This window comes from Pan paniscus, chromosome 19, assembly GCF_029289425.2.
Source record: "Pan paniscus chromosome 19, NHGRI_mPanPan1-v2.0_pri, whole genome shotgun sequence".
Lineage (NCBI taxonomy): Eukaryota > Metazoa > Chordata > Mammalia > Primates > Hominidae > Pan > Pan paniscus.
Window position 1 is genome coordinate 56,460,876 of NC_073268.2, and position 18,959 is coordinate 56,479,834.

General features: G+C 37.6%; 1 protein-coding gene across 23 annotated transcripts in view; it reads left to right on the plus strand.

Moving 5' to 3' along the window:
- The window catches only part of NCOR1 (nuclear receptor corepressor 1), a 187,594-nt gene that overhangs the window by 42,109 nt on the left and 126,526 nt on the right, over nt 1-18,959 (plus strand). For all 23 annotated transcript variants that reach the window (XM_055101243.1, XM_055101244.1, XM_055101239.2 and 20 more), the window contains exons 4-6: nt 5,255-5,447; nt 12,141-12,323; nt 18,411-18,524. In XM_055101243.1, the coding sequence (XP_054957218.1) occupies nt 5,255-5,447; nt 12,141-12,323; nt 18,411-18,524 (490 nt within the window). The remainder of the gene's footprint in view (nt 1-5,254; nt 5,448-12,140; nt 12,324-18,410; nt 18,525-18,959) is intronic.

Consider the following 18,959-nt stretch of genomic DNA (forward strand, 5'->3'; position numbering starts at 1 on the left):
AACATGATAAGACAGCCAGATGGGCTAAATGTAGTTCAGACATTTGAGTGCCCTGAAGATATAAAATTAGAAAGAAAAGGAATAAAGTAGATGTGGCTTAAGGTAAACCTTGTCTTAGAACAAAGTCTTGATATAATTAGAGTGAGTGCAGAAGAAAAGGACAAAGATTAAGACAATTAGAAAGAACTTGTAGGGAGGACAAATAAAGATCATCCAGTATACTATAAGAACATGTTTTTGAGGTGGAAAACCTGGTAAAGGAACAGTAATAATATTCATAATACAGAAATTCCCCATAAAGTTAAGGAAGAATTGATAGATTCTACAGATTGATAAAACATATCTTGTTCCAGGAAAATTTATACAGAAAGAATGATCCATACCAAGACAGATCATGGTTAAGGAATTAAATTTCAAGGATAAGTTAAAGAACTAGGAATTCAGGAAACAAAATAAATGCTCCACAAGGTGGAAGAGTCAGGCTACAAACTTCTACATAGCAGAATTGAGTGACAGAAAATAGTGAAGCAGTAGCTACAAAGTTCTGAGTAAAAGAAATTGATATTCAAGAATATTATACCAGACAGTTTAACAATAAAAACAACAGGCAGATTTTCTTAGACATGAAAGCACTGAGCAATTATAGCATCTAAAACTGAAAGAGGCCGGGCGTGGTGGCTCACACCTGCAGTCCCAGCACTTTGGGAGGCTGAGGCATGCATATCACCTGAGGTCAGGAGTTCGAGACCAGCCTGGCCAACATGGCGAAACCCTGTCTCTACTAAAAATATAAAAATTAACTGGGAGTGGTGGCGCACGCCTGTAATCCCAGCTGCTCTGGAGTCTGAGGCAGGAGAATCTCTTGAACCCAGGAGGTGGAGGTGGCAGTGAGGCGAGATCGCACCACTGTACTCTAGCCTGGGAGACAGAGTGACACTCTGTTTCAAACAAAACAAAGCAAAACAAAACAAAACAAAACACCTGAAAGAATTTCTTTTTTTTCTTTTTTCTTTTTTTGAGATGGAGTTTTGCTCTTGTTGTTCAGGCTGGAGTGCAATGATGCGATCTCGGCTCACTGCAACCTCTGCTTCCTGGGTTCAAGTGATTCTCCTACCTCAGCCTCCCAAGTAGCTGGGATTACAGGCATGTGCCCCCACACCTGGCTAATTTTTTGGTATTTTTAGTAGAGATGGGGTTTCTCCATGTTGGCCAGGCTGGTCTCGAACTCCTGACCTCAGGTGATCCACCCACCTTGACCTCCCAAAGTGCTGGGATTACAGGTGTGAACCACCGCACCTGGACTAAGAATTTCTTGATGACCGAATCCAGCCAAACAAAGAATGGATGCCACGGTAAGAGGATTGGTAGTTAGCCATAAACCCATCTTTTTTTTTTTTTTTTTTTAAAGAGACAAAGTCTCCAAACTCCTGGGTTCAAGTGATCCTCCTGCCTCAGTCTTCTGAGTAGCTCAGATTACAGGCGCATGGCATGGTGCCTGACAAATTTTTTATTTTTGTAGAGACAGAGTTGCTATATTGCCTGGACTGGTCTCAAACTCCCAGCATCAAGCGATCCTCCTGCCTTGGCCCCCTAAAGTGATGGGAAACATGTGTGAGCCACTACATCCGGCAACCAGGGCACAGGAAAATTAAGAAAAACATTGAGTATGGAATATTCTCTTTTAGCAAGAAATCAGACTGCTTTAAAATTCTTTAAAATTCAAATGATAAAGTATAGTTATTTAAATGTGTTTTGTAATTTTAATTTGTTTTAAAGATGTTTAAAGATGGTGTTACGAGATGACAAAAGTCAGTAAAATGGGGAACTTTACAAAGTCTGCAAGCCTACAGAGTTTTTTTTTTTTTTTTAAAAGACAAATGAGTCTCGCTCTGTCACCCAGACTGTTGTGTTGTGCAGTGGCGTGATCTTGACTCACTGCAACCTCTGCCTGGGTTCAAGCGATTCTCCTGCCTCAGTTTCCTGAGTAGCTGGGATTACATGCGCGCACCACCACGCCCGCCTAACATTTGTATTTTTTGTAGAGACGGGCTTTCACCTTGTTGGCCAGGCTGGTCTCGAACTCCTGACCTCAAGTGATGCACTTACCTCGGCCTCCCAAAGTCTTGGGATTACAGGCGTGAGCCACGGCATCTTGCCCTACAAAGATTTCTTTATGTGAAAATTTGCTGTTAGGTGTTTTTTTTTTTTTTTTGTATACCACAGTTTATTTATCTATTTTTATCAGCTGATGGGTGTTTGGATCATTTTTACTTTTTGACAATTATGAATAATTCTGCTGTGAACATTCGTGTACAAGTTTTTGTTTGTACGTATATTTTCCTTTCTGTTAGTTAGATACCTAGGAGTGGAATTGCTGGGTCATGTGGTAACTCTATTTTATTTAACTATTTGAGAAACTACCAGATCATTTTCAAAGTATACCATTCTACTGGTGTTAATTTTAAAAGGCAAATACATTAATTTAAATTGGAGATTTCATGCTTAGTTCTACCAGAACTCCTAATATTAAATTGTACACAGCAAAGATTTTCGTAGTTTATTTAAATTTCTGAGATTTTATACACTAAATTATATATTTATTTATGGCTGAGTAGATTTGTTCTTCTAAAAAGGATTGGCAGGCTGAAATGGGAAGTAGTCTGATTTCTAGATAGAAAAAGAGCATTCCATACTCATTGTTTTCTGAGTTGTCCTGTTCCTTGGTACCTTAGTTTCTTCTCCAGTACTGGGTATGGTATGCCTCACCTTCTGGCTTTGATAAATCTCAGAGGCAGAGTTGCTGGAAATGAAATGTAATACTTGAAAATTATGCTTTTGTAGGTTATGTTCTAGCTGAGGGGGCAACTGAGGGCAGAAGTCCAGCTAAGGCATTACTTGGGTAGATTACCTCTGGCCTTAGTGGAGGATGAATCTTTTGATTATAATAGCTTTGTAGTAAGCTTTAAAAGGTGAAGCGTGAGTTTTCCAACTTTGTTCGTTTCCAAGATTGTTTGGCTGTTTGTAATCCCTTGAGATTCCATATGAATTTTATGATGAGTTTTTCTATTTCTGCAAAAAAAGCCAATGGCATTTGATAGAGATTACATTGAATCCACAGGTTGCTTTGTGTAGTATTGTCATTTAATGACATTATCTTCCAACATATGAATTTGAGATTTCTTACTATGTATTAAGTCTTTTATTTCTTCGAGCAATGTTTTGTGGTTTTCAGTGTTTAAAGTCATAAGCCTCCTTGGTCATATTTATTCCTAGCTATGTTCTTTTGGGTGCTCTTATAAATGTATTGCTTTTTTTTTTTTGAGATGGAGTTTCGCTCTTGTTGCCCCTGCAGGAGTACAATGGCATGATCTCGGGTCACCTCAACGTCTGCCTCCTGGGTTCAAGCGATTCTTCCGCCTCAGCCTCCCGAGTAGCTGGGATTGCAGGCGTGCACCACCATGTCTGACTAATTTTGTATTTTTTAGTAGAGATGGGTTTTTCTCCATGTTGGTCAGGCTGGTCTCGAACTCCTGACCTCAGATGATCCACACGCCCCGGCCTCCCAAAGTGCTGGGATGACAGGTGTGAGCCACCGCACCCAGCATAAATGTATTGTTTTTTAAGTTTCATGTTTGGATTGTTTAATGCTAGTGTATAGAATACAACTGAGTTTTGTGTGTTGATTTTGTATCCTCCAACTTCAATGTATTTATTTGTTAGCTCTAATCGTTTTTTTTTGCCAATTCTTTAGGGTGCCACATATGGAATCATGTTGTCTTGAATAAAAATGCTTATTTCTTTTTAATTTGGATACCTTTTATTTCTTTTTCTTTCCTAGTGCTCTGACAGTAATTTCCAATACCATATTGAATATAAATGGTGAATGCAGTCATCTTTGTCTTGTTCCTGAAGTTTCCCATTCCTGAAGTTTTTTGTGATGTCACTCTGAATTTTAAGATAATGGAATTCTATGTGTTGAATGAGATTTAAAATTTTGAAGTATAATAATTTTACAGAATTTAGCATTCAGGCCAGGTGCGGTGGCTCATGCCTGTAATCTCAGCACTTTGGGAGGCTGAGGCAGGTGGATTGCTTAGCTCAGGAGTTCGAGACCAGCCTAGGCAATATAGCGAGACCTCATCTCTACAAAAATTAGCCTGGCATGTGGCTTGCGCCTGTAATCCCAGCTACCGGGGAGGCTGAGGCAGGAGAATCACTTGAATCCGGGAGGTGGAGGTTGCAGTGAGCCGAGATGGGGCACTCCAGCCTGGGCCTCAAAAAACAAATAAACAAACAAAAAAAGAATTTAGCATACATTTCATTGTCTGTCCTCAATATGAAACCCAGCAATTCTGTTTTCAATGAAATATTGCTTTGCAAAGCATTAGTTTACAGGTTGGCCATGAGATACAATATCACCTCTGTAAACACCTGGTAGAAAATGAAAAGTCAACTTAATGAGCACTCACGAGCAGGACTCAACAATACATCCTGTAAAGAAATGAAAGATTCTGATCTTCAAGTCATGTATTTAGGGAAGCTAGACAGAATACGTGTTTTTGGGGGCCAGGATGATGTTTTAGAAGCAATGTTGGATTTCTCCTCAAGACACTTGTCTTTAAGACTGAATGGTACCTCATAAGTGAAGTCATTTCTCTTTCTATGTAGCAATAGCTGGGAGATTTTTATTTCTTGCTTGTTTTTATTATTGGTTGAAAAATGGTGGCTCTTCTGGTTTATATTATCCCAAATTTAATTATTATGGCATTTTAACATTTAAAAATATTAGTTTATAGATATTCTTCAGCAACTAAACTTTCTGCAAATGTTCTGTTTTGTCTTTCACTTCTAGATTAGTTTTTAATCCTCCCCCAAACCTTTTTTTTTTTGTTTTAAGATGGAGTCTCACATTGTTGCCCAGGCTGGAGTGCAGTGGCATGATCTCAGCTCACTGCAACCTCCACCTCCCAGGTTCAAGCAATTCTCCTGCCTCAGCCTCCCGAGTAGCTGGGATTACAGGCGCCCACTGCCACGCCCAGCTAATTCAAACCTTTTTTAAAAATTAGACTAGAAGTTTAATGGTACTATAGTGAGGTATATATTCTTTGGGGGTGGGAACAGAAGGGGTACGGATTCACTTTGAATGTAAGCATGACTTTTTCATTTATTATTTCAAAGTCTAACCAGGGATGTTAGCAGGGAGTTGTACATCACTTACAAATTTTCAAGTGTTTATTTTCTTTGTATGTATTAGGCCTCAAGAAAGGAGAACTAGTTATGAACCGTTTCATCCAGGCCCATCCCCAGTGGATCATGATTCACTGGAATCGAAGCGACCACGTCTGGAACAGGTTTCTGATTCTCATTTTCAGCGTGTCAGTGCTGCGGTTTTGCCTTTAGTGCACCCACTGCCAGAAGGGCTGAGGGCTTCTGCAGATGCTAAGAAGGTAAATATTTGTTCTCTTACCCTGTAGAGTTGTAGGTTTGTAATGTTTATTTAGTTATACTCATGCATAGCACCTCAAAGAAAGTCCAGTTACACCAGTCTCTAAAGGTTAGTGGTATGGGAAAGTAAAAATTTTGTTAAACAAAACTAGAAACCACAGATGAGTGCTCCAGACTGCTAAAGTGAGCACTTTTGCCTTTTTGGTAAGTGAAAACAGTCCAAGAAGACTGCTCCCATAAAGAAGAATTTCTATTAAATAATGCTCAAGCATTTTTTTACTGGCTTGCTGGCTATAAAATGTGGTCAGAGGTACTCAAGACTACTAGTTTTGTTAAATCTTAATTAACTTTTAAACAAGTCCCTTAAATTTAGTAGCAGTTTATTAACTGCTATATGGGAGAAAACACATCCAGGTAAGGTTGAATTGTGCGTATAAGTTCTATACAAAAGAAAATTGTTCCTAATTTATGTAAGTAATACATACTTATAGAAAACTGGGAAAATAAAGAGGAAAAAAGTTACCTGTAATCCTGTAACTTGGAGATAACGACCCTCCCCCAGTTTTATTGTGGAATAAAAATTGTGTATATTTATGGTGATATTTATATTTATGGTGATATTTATACAGTGTGATATTTTGATATATGTATACATTGGGAAACACATCAAGCTAATTAACATATTCATCACCTCACATAGTTATTTTTTTGGTGGTAAGAACATTTAACATCCACTCGTAGCAATTTTTAAATATATAATACATATTATTAGCTATAGTTGCCATGCTGTACAAAGATAAGTTTTAATATTTAGCTATATTTTGTGACATTTCAAACAATGCGAGTTCTATTAAGAACTTTCCCCATGCACTTATTTTTATTTACCTATCTTTTGTGAAATGTTTGCTCATGTAGTATGTCCTTGTTTTATTGCTATGTTTACCTTTTTCTTTTTTTTTTTTTGAGATGGAGTCTCGCTCTGTACCCCAGGCTGGAGTGCAGTGGCGCGATCTCGGCTCGCTGCAATCTCCGCCTCCCGGGTCCTGGTTCAAGCAATTTTCCTGCTTCAGCCTCCCGAGTAGCTGGGATTACAGGGACGCACCACCATGCCCAGCTAATTTTTGTATTTTTAGTAGAGACGGGTTTCACCGTGTTGGCCAGGCTGGTCTCTTGAACTCCTGACCTCGTGATCTGCCCACCTCGGCCTCCTAGAGTGCTGGGATTACAGGCATGAGCCACTGTGCCCGGCCTATGTTTACCTTTTTCAACTCTCTGCTTTGCTTATTATTAATTCTGCAGATTAGGAAGTGCCTGACACTTAGTAGATACAGAATAAATATTTGTCATAGAAAGAATAAATTAATTTTAAAAACTCTTAACAGTAAAGTGTTAACCTTTTTACCAACATATGCTAATATTTTTCCCAGTGTCTTTTTGTTTCAGTTTTTCTTTTTTTAAAGCATACTGAAGTTTAAAATGTTTTTACTGCCATCAAATCTTTTTTCTATGTTTATTAACCTTTATGCCTAATTGCCCTTTCTTCCCTGATATCAGATAAATAAGTACCCACACATTTTCTTTGAGTTTTTATGCAATGAAGAGTAATTTAGAAGATAGTAAATGTATCTACGATTTATTTTCAAATAGTTCAGCCAAAATGAAGTTACACACACACACACACACACACACACACACACACACACAGACACAGACACACACAGAAAGCAAATATGTTAAAATGTTAACTACTGGTGAATCTAGATGAAGGATAAATGAGTGTCCATTATACTGTTCCTTCAACTTTTAAGTAAATTTGAAATTTTTCAAAATAGTAAGTTGGATGGGGAAAAATTCTTTGCCGTAAGCTAGAAATTAGCTAAGCTTCTAGGTGTTTTGTGACCCACCTTATCATGTGAAACATCTTTATCATACAGTAGTCTGTGGGGTTTATAAGAAATGTTCTGCTGCATTAAAAAAAAAGAAATTTAAAAATATAGTGAATAAAGGTCATCTTCCATGGCTGAATACATTACCACAAATGTAATTTATAACTATAGAATTTTGTTTTTTAGCAGAAAAGTGTCTTAAAAACTCATTCATTAAAATGGGACGTGTTGTGTTGTAGTGTGACCCATTTCCATGTTATAGTTGAGAAACTGGGTATTCAGAAAAATTAAGTGACCTAGGTAGTAACTCCTGAGTTGAAATTAACCCAGGACCCCGACTCTAGTCCTGCTTTTTTTCCCCTAAAGTGTAAACCATGACTACTTCTACTAACTAATACTTCTCCTTCCATCTCCCTCTCCCTATTCTCTCCCAACTGCCCACCTCCAGAAGTAAGGATTTAAAAAGAACTAACATTTGTTAGATTTTTTGTTAAATGTTAAGCCTAGGTATATCATTTATAGAAGAGTTAAATAAGCTCGAAAGAAAAAATTACCTACAGTTTACCATTTAAAAGTTATTAACATTTTCATGTTGATTCTTCCCTATTTGTATGTGTATTATTTTAATTTTAATTTTATTTAATTTTATGGGTTTTTTGTTGTTGTTGTTGTTGTTGTTGTTTTTGCTGCTCCTTGTGGAACAGGGCTAACCCATAAGGCAGTGTGTCCAGAGTCAGCCCGTATGAATATTTTAATGTGCCCCCTTTGTACATTCTGTTTAACTTACTTTTGCTTAAATACGTGCTTAGCTTCTTTTTGTGCCTATAGGTTTACAACTGTATTGTTAGTGGCTACTTAGTATTCCACATATGCATAAATAAAGTTCATTGATTAAATAAAATTATTTAATCAATTGTCATACATTTAGGTTACCTGTTTGTTCAGAAGTACGGTGTTGTGACATGCATTGCTTTTTTTTTTTTTTTGAAACGGAGTCTCACTTTGTTGCCCAGGCTGGAGTGCAGTGGTGTGATCTTGGCTCACTGCAACCTATACCTCCCAGCGATTCTCCTGCCTCAGCCTCCCGAGTAGCTGGGACTACAGGCACACGCCACCAAGTTCAGCTAATTTTTGTATTTTTAGTGGAGACGAGGTTTCACCATGTTGGCCAGGCTGGTCTCGAACTCCTGACCTCAGGTGATCTGCCCGCTTTGGCCTCCCAGTATGCTGGGATTATAGGCGTGAGCCACTGCAGCTGGCCCATACATTATTTAGGTTGATTTTTTTGTATACATTCTTACTTATTTCCTTAAGGTAGATTTCTTTTAGTATAATTAATTGCAGACCAGGTTGATTTTTAAGGTATGGTGGGTATTTCCAGATTGTCCTGCAAAAGAGTAGGGCCAGTTCTTAACTCCTGACAGCAGTGTATAAAGGTACCCACTTCTTGGCTGGGCGTGGTGGCTCACGCCTGTAATCCCAGCACTTTGGGAGGCTGAGGCGGGCGGATCACCAGAGGTCAGGAGTTCGAGACCAACCTGGCCAGCATGGTGAAACCCCATCTCTACTAAAAATACAAAAATTATCTGGGCGTGGTGGCAGGCGCCTGTAATCCCAGCTACTCGGGAGGCTGAGGCAAGAGAATCGCTTGAACCTGGGAGGCGGCGGTTGCAGTGAGCTGAGATTGTGCCATTGCACTCCAGCCTGGGGGACAAGAGCGAGACTTCATCTCAAAAAATAAAAATAAAAATAAAAATAAAAAATAAAGGTACCCACTTTTTTATCCTTGCTGACACCACATGTCTATTGTTTAACAAAAAGACTGTTAATTTGATGAATGATTGTTTTTAACTTACACTTATTATTTGTTAGTAAAACTTAACTTTTTTTATTTGTTTATTGGTTATTTTTCCTGTTTTGTAAATTGTTTTTTCATATATGTTGTCCATTTTTCTGTTGGTTTATTTTATATTGAGTTGTTAGAGTGCATGTTTTGCAAATGGTTTTCCTATTTAATCATTTGCCTTTTTAATTTGTTATTACTGTTTTGATAAGCAGAAGATTGTGTTTTTGTGTGTGTGGTGTTTTTTTTTTTTTTTTTTTTTTTTTTTTTGAGATGGAGTCTTCTTCTATCACCCAGGTTGGAGTGCAGTGGTGCCATCTATGCTCACTGCAACCTCCACCTCCCGGGTTCAAGCCATTCTCCTGCCTCAGCCTCCCAAGTAGCTGGGATTACAGGCTCGCACCACCACACCTGGCTGATTTTTGTATTTTTAGTAGAGATGGGGTTTTACCATGTTGGCCAGGCTGGTCTCGAACTCCTGACCTCTAGTGATCTGCCCGCCTCAGCCTCCCAAAGTGCTGGGATTACAGGTGTGAGCCATCGTGCCCAGTGGAAGATAGTTTTTTATTTTATCCATCAATCTTTCTTTTTTAAAAACTAATGTCTTTTATATCTTTTGCTTTTGGCTTTCCTGAACCCAAGATAATGTGAATCCATTATTATTATTTTTTTTTAACTTGAGGCTTTTTGTGATTTGCTAATAAGCCTCTTATAAATGTTTGCTATTACTTGGCTTTTTTTTTTTATGTAAGATATGAGGTAAGAATCTAATTCTTTTTCTTCAGGATTGGTATCTGGCTGTTTCAAGCCAAGATTGTAAGGTTCATGAAGGCAGATATCTTGTCTGTTTTGATCCACCATCTTATTCCTGTTATGTAAGTAGGCACTTGAGGATTTGGTTTCTTGTTAAATATTTAATATTTAGAAAGGAAGTCAGTGGAAAATATTCATTTGTAATATTAATTCTTTGGGCATGCATCAGAATCACCTGAGGAGCACTTTTGAAGTCTGCTGAATCAAAATGTAATCTCTTTTGCTATTATATATGTTTCTGTAACACAAATTTACTCATATGCATATAGTGGGAGAATGATATTAATGTATCATGAAAGTCCTGGTGGTTCACCAAAGATCTTTCTTTATGCATTAACATTTCTAAGTTCTCAGGAGTACGCTGTCTCATAATGAAAGAAAAAGGCTTCACAACACATGAAGACTTAAAAATATTTAAACATTTTGCATTTAGTTTTCATTTAGTGCGAGTAGTAGCTGGTTTAGTGAATTTAAGAACTGTTGTGCTTTTCACAGTGTTAGTGAAGATTCGAGCATTGAAAAGACAATGTGAAGACAAATTTTCTTGTATTTTTTTTTAACGTTGATAAAGGAGGGAGGGGGAGAAAAAAAGGTTGATAAAGATGGTTATACACCAAATCTGATTTTTTTTTTCTTTTTTTTGAGATGGAGTCTTGCTCTGTCACCCATGCTGGAATGCAGTAGTGCAATCTCAGCTCACTGCAACCTCTGCCTCCTGGGTTCAAGCCATTCTCCTGCCTCAGCCTCCCAAGTAACTGGGACTACAGGTGCCCGCCACCACGCCCAGCTAATTTTTGTATTTTTTAGTAGAGACGGGGTTTCACCATGTTGGTTAGGCTGGTCTGGAACTCCTGACCTTGTGATCTGCCTGCGTCAGCATCCCAAAGTACTGGGATTACAGGCATGAGCCACCGTGCCTGGCCACTGATATTTTATTTAGATGAAACATACTGGTTTATTTTGGAAGCCAATGACCTCAAGGATTTACATCTTAAGAGAGGAATCATAAACTCTAGGGCTTAAAGCTGCCAAAGATTGACTGTATGCCAGATGCAAAGGATACTGGAGCTTTAATTAAGTCTATTAGAGTTGTTATTGCTTTTATTGGTGTTTTCCTTACAGAATTGTACAGGTTTTAGGGTATAGCCATAATCTTATTTTCCCAGAAGGCCTCTTAGATTCAGCGCATACTATTAGAGAATATGAGGCTTTTCATCAGTGTATATTAGCTGAAATATCTGTACTAAGGTGTTTTGAAGCAACTGTCCAGTTATCTCCTGTATGCATTCTTGACTCAGAACTATTGACTTTTCACAGTTCCTTAATCATTATTTAATACATTTTAGGGTTCTATAATCCTGTGAACTACCCTCATTGTAGGTTTCTCATAGTCTAAGTAAAATTAGTACTCTAAAATTTATCTGTTTTATAATATTGCTTATGTCTTTACAGCAGACTGGAAATTAATAGGGTGTGTGTGGATGTATGTTGGAGGGTAGTGGATTTTGGGTGAAGCGGCTTTCATTCTGCTACAGCTCTGCTGATTTGGAGGCGCAATGGGATGTTTTTGGCTAAGGAAATGTTATGTATGCTATAGTGTGGGCTTTATGAAAGTAGGCCTAGAGATAGTAGCAACTGAAGTTCCTAGGTCACTTCTCTGACTTGTGTACCTCAGTTTTGGTTTGGAAAGCCTAAAAACTTGATAGGAACACTTGGCCATGTTATAGTTGTTAAGTTGGGTGGACACACAGGTTTTACCTGGAATAATACTATTTCCCAGCCAGTTGTTCAGACCATTTGAAGAGCCGTTGCAAGGAAATGGCTGAGAAGTTGGTATCTTCCTTTGTCATGATTGCATTATTTACCTATAAATTCTCTATAATTTCAGTATTGTTATACTAGAGGCTGATCAACACTAACTCACCTCACTTTGTATAGCTTTTAGGGTCTTCAAAATAGTACATGGTATATCTAAACTATAAAAGTGAGGTGAGAATTTGCATGTATGTGAATATGAAAGTTACTACTAAAAGTTTCATTAGACAAATAGTACACATGGCTCTGCTGTGGTTTAAAACTGACTTTTTCATTTAAGGCAATCTGGACTCTATTAGTGAGAAATAAATTGTTTTTCTTGGTTTTATTCTCTAAAGGATCCAGCATTCGGAGGCAAACATGAAGCTCCATCCTCTCCAATTTCGGGGCAACCATGTGGAGATGATCAAAATGCTTCACCTTCAAAACTCTCAAAGGAAGAGTTAATACAGAGTATGGATCGTGTAGATCGAGAAATTGCAAAAGTAGAACAGCAGATCCTTAAACTGAAAAAGAAACAAGTAAATGTCTTTGCTTAATATATTCTAAGAATGTATGTTTGTCTCCCTACAGAAGATATTTTTGAGTTTTCCATATTTTGAAACTTTACATAAAAGGAATCATGCCTTATATATTCGGACTTGCTGTTTTTTTGCTACTGTTGTGGTTTTCTTACATTCATTCATTTTCCTTGCTGCACTGTCTGATTATATGATTGTAGAGAGTGAAATTTGTTTGTCCATTCTATTTTTGATTTTTTTTTTCTATTCCATACAATGGTGCTGGTTTTTGGTTCACATGTAGAGATTTTCTAGGGCATGTGCCCAGGAATGGCAGTGCTTGGCTCAAGATTATGTACAGTGAACTATTTAATAGATGATACTAAATTTGCTAAGAAGTAACACCATTTTACATTCCCACTGGCAGCTTATGTGAGTACCGGTTTGTGCACATTTTTGCCTTTACTTGATATCGTTTTTTCAGTTGGATATGAAATAGTCTTCTCTGTGGTTTGGAAGGAGGCTGAGCTTATTTTCATTTGTTTATGGGTTATTTGGGTTCCTTATGTGCATTGTTCAAGCCTTTTGTCTATAGTCTCCTATTTTGTCATTGAAATTTTTAGGATTTCCTGAAGTCCCTTGTCAGATATGTGTATAGAAGATTTGCCTAGTTTGTGGCCCGTCACTTCACTTTTAGCCCAGTATTCACTCTAAGTGTAGACTAAGTGCATTTTAGTGCATTTTTTTTTTTTTTTTCCAGATTTGGAGTCTCACTCTGTCACCGAGGCTGGAGTGCAGTAGTGCAATCTTGGCTCACTGCAACCTCTGTCTCCCAGGTTCAAGTGATTCTCCTGCAACAGCCTCCCGAGTAGCTGGGACTATAGGCACTTTAAGTGCTTTTAATGTATTCATAAAGTTGTACAGCTATCACCACTCTCTAATTCTAGAACATTTTTATCATTTCAAAAAGAAACTCCATACCTACTAGCAGTTACTCCCCATTTCCCCCTTTCCCCAACCCCTGGCAGCCACTAGTCTATTCTCTGTCTCTATGGACTAACATATGCCAAATGTCAGAAAAAACAGAATCATATGTGACCTTTTGTGTTTGGCTTCATTTATTTAGCATGTTGTCCTGATTTATCCATGTTGTATCTTGTCTCAGCACCTCATTACTTTTTATGCCTGAATCCCATTGCATGAGTGTACTATGTTTTGTTTATCCATTCATTAGTTGATGGATATTTGAGTTGTGTTCATTTTTTGACTATGATTAGTGATGTATTGTGATGAAATTCATGTACTCGTTTTTGTGTGGTCGTATTTTTACAATTTTCTTTATATATCTAGGAGTGGGCATATGGTAAATCTATGTTTAAATTTTTGAAAAACTTCAAAACTGTTTTCCAAAGTCTCTGTACCATTTTATGTTCTTACCAGCAGTATATGGAGGTTCCATTTTTTCCTACCTCCTTGCCAACATCTGTTATTTTCCTTTTTTAAAAAAATATAGCCATCCTTGGAGATGTGAAGTGGTATCTAGTTGTAGTTTTCATTTGCATATCCTTAATGACTAATGATGTTGAGCATCTTTTCATGTGCTGATTGGCCATTTGTATATCTTTTTAGAGAAATGTTCATTTAGATTGTTTGCTCATTATTTAATTGGGTTGTCTTTTTGTTATTCTAAGAATTCTTTATATGTTCTGGACATTAGTTCCTCATCAGATGTATGACTTAATAGATATTTTCTCTCATTCTGTGGGTTCTTTTCACTTTCCTGGTAGTATCCTTTGATGTATAAAAGTTTTGAATTTTGTTGAAGTCCAGTTTGTTTTTTCCTTTTGTCACTCTTACATTTGGTGTTGTATCTAAGACCCATTGCCTAATTCACGGTCAGAGATTTATACCTGTGTTTTCTTCTACACATTTTATAGTTTTACCTCTTATATTTGGGTCTTTGATCCTGTTAGTATTTTTTTTGGTGAACAGAATTTGTTTAGGTTTTATATGAAAACCCCCTGGGGTTATTAAGGTAGTTTTACTATATTATTTTTTAGAAGTTTTATAGTTTTGCTTCTCATCTTATTCTTAATCCACTGGACACTACATGTTGTATAGTCAGTGTTCATTTATGTTTACCCACGTATTTGTCTTCTTATGTGCTCACCATTTCTTCTTGCAACTCAAGTCTTCCATCGAGGGGAACACCCTTCTACTGAAGAACATCTCTTAGAATTTCCTTTAGTGAAGGTCTCTTAGTTGGCAAATTCAGTATTTGTTTGGTTTTTATGACTTAAATATTGTCTTATATTTGGCCTGTTTATTAAAAGATATATTTATTAATTTGGTATGTGATTATTTTTTCTTAGTACATTGTCTTCTTCTATTTTTAAGACATTAGCTCTTGGTCTAAATCTGTATTCTTTCATGGATAATGTGAATTTTCTCTCAGGTTGTTTTCAATATATTCTTTTCTTCGGGGTTCCGTTATTTTTATGATGATACATTTAGGTGTTTTTTTTTTTTTTCCTTTTAAATCTGTCCAACCTGATATTCCTGAATATGAAGGGTGGAGTTTTTCATCACTTTGGGAAAATTCCAAGCCATTATCTTTTTTACAAAACCTTTCTAACAGTTTCTTGTTCTACTTATGAAATTCCTGTTAGTTGTAACATCTTATCACTCTTGTCTTCCGTGTCTCTTGTTTCTCTTTCTTATTTTTAACTTCTTTGGGCTTCATTCTGAGCAATTTCTTCAGCCTGTCTTCCAGTTTACATTTTCCTTTTCAATTATATGTAATCTGCTGTCAAATCTGTCTTCAATTTCAACAATTATGTTTTTATTTCTGGAATTTCTGTTTGGCTCCTTCTCAAATCTGCCTGGTCATTTAAAAAAATTTTTTTTTTGCTTTCATTGAGTTGTATTAAATTTTTATTATATGCCCAACAATTCTAATTAAGTCTTTACTGGTTTGATTTCGCTGAGTCTCTTTTTTTTTCTTTCTTTTGTCTTTATTTTCTTTACTTGTACAATGGTAATAATTTAGTAATAACACCAACTAAATCACATGATTGTTTTATGAATTGAGATAATGAATATATTGCATAATATCTGGTACATAGTAAATGTACATGCAATCCACTATAATAATTAGAAATAATGATATATAATGTATGATTATTATGAAATGTACCAGAGCCACACATTTTATTGAGAGATATAAAAGACAACTAGAGAAAACAAAGAAATATGCCATAGCTGGATGGAAACAGTAATAATAATGTTGTGTGTTCATCTTGCACTAAATCATGTCTCATACAATTTCAATAAAATTTCAATTAAATTTATTTTTAAAACATGGCAAATACATTGTAAAGTTAATGTAAAAGAACAAACAGGGCCAGGCTCGGTGGCTCAACCTGTAATCCCAGCACTTTGGGAGGCCGAGGCAGGCCGGATCACCTGAGGTCAGGAGTTCCAGACCAGCCTGGCCAACATGGCAAAAGCCCACCTCTACTAAAAATACAAAAAATTAGCTGAGCATGGTGGCGGGTGCCTGTAATCCCAGCTACTCTACTTGGGAGGCTGAGGCAGGAGAATCACCTGAACCCGGGAGGCAGAGGTTGCAGTGAGCTGAGATTGTGCCACTGCACTCCAGCCTGGGCAAAAAGAGTGAGACTCCATCTCAAAAACAAAAACAAAAACAGGTGAGGGAGTGTGTGTGTGTGTGTGTGTGTGTGTGTCTGTGTGTGTTTGCTTTTAGCCTTTGAATTATAATGGTTTTGTCCCAGGGCTGTTTGGGTCTAAGAACAAAGTGTGATTTGTTTATTCCTTAACAAGGAATCTAAAAGAAGGCCCTCTAAGCAGGAAAGAAAGGGAATCATTGAAGAACCCTTTACCATAAAAATGATCTCAGAATTTCAAATATCTTTCTTTTGCTTGTACAGATAACAGACTGCAAGAGTACATATAATTCCGAAGTGGAAGTGTTCCTTACAGTTTAGACTCTCCTGGTGGCTATTTATTATTATTTTTAAAAAATTTTTTCGAATCGGGCAGCCTCCTGAGCCAGAATAGGTTCAGAAACTCCCTCTTGGTGGATTTTTATGCTTTCATTTGGGCATGGTCTGATTTACAGTACTGGGAGCTTTGACTGTCACTCTTATTTATTTAGTTTTTTTGAGATGGAGTCTCCCCCTGTCGCCCAGGCTGGAGTGCAATGGTGCGATCTTGGCTCACTGCAACCTCCACCTCCTGGGTTCAAGCGATTCTTCTGCCTCGGCCTGCTGAGTAGCTGGGGTTACAGGCTCGCGCCACTACACCGAGCTAATTTTTTGTATCTTTAATCAAGCAGGAATTTCACCATGTTGGCCAGGCTGGTCTTGAACTCCTGGGCTCAAGTGATCTACCGTCTTGGCCTCCCAAAGTGCTGGGATTACAGGTGTGAGCCATTGCACCCGGCCTATCAGTCTTATTTAGTAGTATAGATAATTTTTGCCTATAGGCTATACTAGACTTAACCTTAATTTGTCTTTACCTAATTTTTCTTTTATCATCTTAGGTAGTGGACTTATGCTAAATTTATTCGTGTGGATATTTTTAAAGCATTAACTAGGTATCAGGCACTGGTTTAGGTGTTGAAAAAAAGCAGTGGACAAAGCAGACAAGTCCCTGCTTGCTTCACTAGTAATACTCGGTAATATTTACAATTTATAATTGTAATATGCTTTATATATATGTTAAGTCATTTAGTCCTTTCAAAAAGCTGTATGATAGGTAGTATTATTATCCCTACCTTATTTATGAGTAGTTTAGGTGTTTGCTTAATATTGACTTAAGGGAGCCAGGTGTGGTGGCTCACAGCGGTAATCCCGGCACTTTGAGAGGCCAAGGCAGGTGGATCACCTGAGGTCAGGAGTTCGAGACCAGCCTGACCAACATGGTGAATCCCTGTCTCTACTAAAAAAATACAGAAATTAGCCGGGCATGGTGGTGGCCGCCTGTAATCCCAGCTACTCAGGAGGCTGAGGCAGGAGAATCACTTGAATCCTGGAAGCGGAGGTTGCAGTGAGCGCCATTGCACTCCAGCCTTGGTGACAGAGCAAGACTCCATCTCAAAAAAAAAAAAAAAAGGATTGACCTAAGGACCCAGAAAGGTTCCTAGGATCACACCATCTGTAAAGGGTGACCCTGAGGCTCAAACCCAGGCACGGTAATACAGTTAGCTTTTTCTTTATACTTGCACACACCAATAGTCTATGTTTTTGTAGTTTTGTTGATTGCCCTTTGACCAGAGCACTGTAACACATGAAGATTGGGTGTTGAGGGTGGCATGGTGCCATGCTGAGTTAAGGGTTAACCCTTGAACTCCTTTCTACCATATTCTGCCCAGCAAATATTAATGTATACTGTGTATCTATAATATATAAGAGTGTTTTTTCAGTGCTGTCAAAGGTCATTGTGATAGAGGTATGTAGAGTACCTTCATTAAATTTAACTTCTCTTATTATTTTGCTTTAAGTTTGTCAGAATTAAAATCTTTTTTTTTTTTTTTTTTTTTTTGAGATAGAGTTTTGCTCTTGTTGCCCAGGCTGGAGTGCAGTGGCGTGATCGCGACTCACTGCAACCTCCACCTCCCGGGTTCAAGTGATTCTCCTGCCTCAGCCTTCTTAGTAGCTGGGATTACAGGCATGAGCCACCATGCCCAGCTAATTTTGTATTTTTAGTAGAGATGGGGTTTCTCCATGTTAGTCAGGCTGGTCTCGAACTCCTGACCTCAGGTGATCCACCTGCCTAGGCCTCCCAAAGTGCTGGGATTACAGGCATGAGCCACTGTACCCGGCCCAGAATTAAAATCTTAAAGGATGCTTCCTCTTAGTTTTTTTTTTTTTTAAACTCTATCTAATGAAAATTTGTGTTGTTTGGTTATGAAATAAATCTGATTAATTCTCTTTGAGCTCTTGGTCCATGAGACCTTAATGGATTAATTGGTTACCCTACAGAATCTGCAAGGAAAGCTTAGTAACCTGTGTTATCTCCAGTGGTTAATCACTGCTGGGTGTGGTGTGCAGCACATGCTTGACTCTTTGTTTCTGGATCTCTTAGCAACAGCTTGAAGAAGAGGCAGCTAAACCTCCTGAGCCTGAGAAGCCTGTGTCCCCTCCTCCTGTGGAGCAGAAACACCGCAGTATTGTCCAAATTATTTATGATGAGAATCGGGTAAGCTCATACCATCTCTGGCAGCACAGGCCTTTAACCCCACTTGACGATGCCCTTTTCAGTTTTGAATGTATCCTGGTATAATTTTAACTTTATTAAAACCTGATTTCTCTTACAATTTTGAATGTTCATAAACTTTGGCTGACTGAAGCTTGGTGTTTTTTTCCTTATCAATTGAAAGAAAGTTTACAGTTGTGCCTTAAATTATGTAATATTTCATTTTACATTATATATTTTATAAATATTTAATCAGTGAAATTTTGTCAGCTGAGTCTCCTATTATATGAATACTGGCAAGGAAGTTTGGTAGCATGTAATACAAAACAACCATCCTGCAATTTTTCACTTAATAAATGATGTTTAATGCTGACTACTGATAACATTTCAGTAAAGATAGGTCATTGCATGTGGAAATGAACTTTCTTATCAGCATTA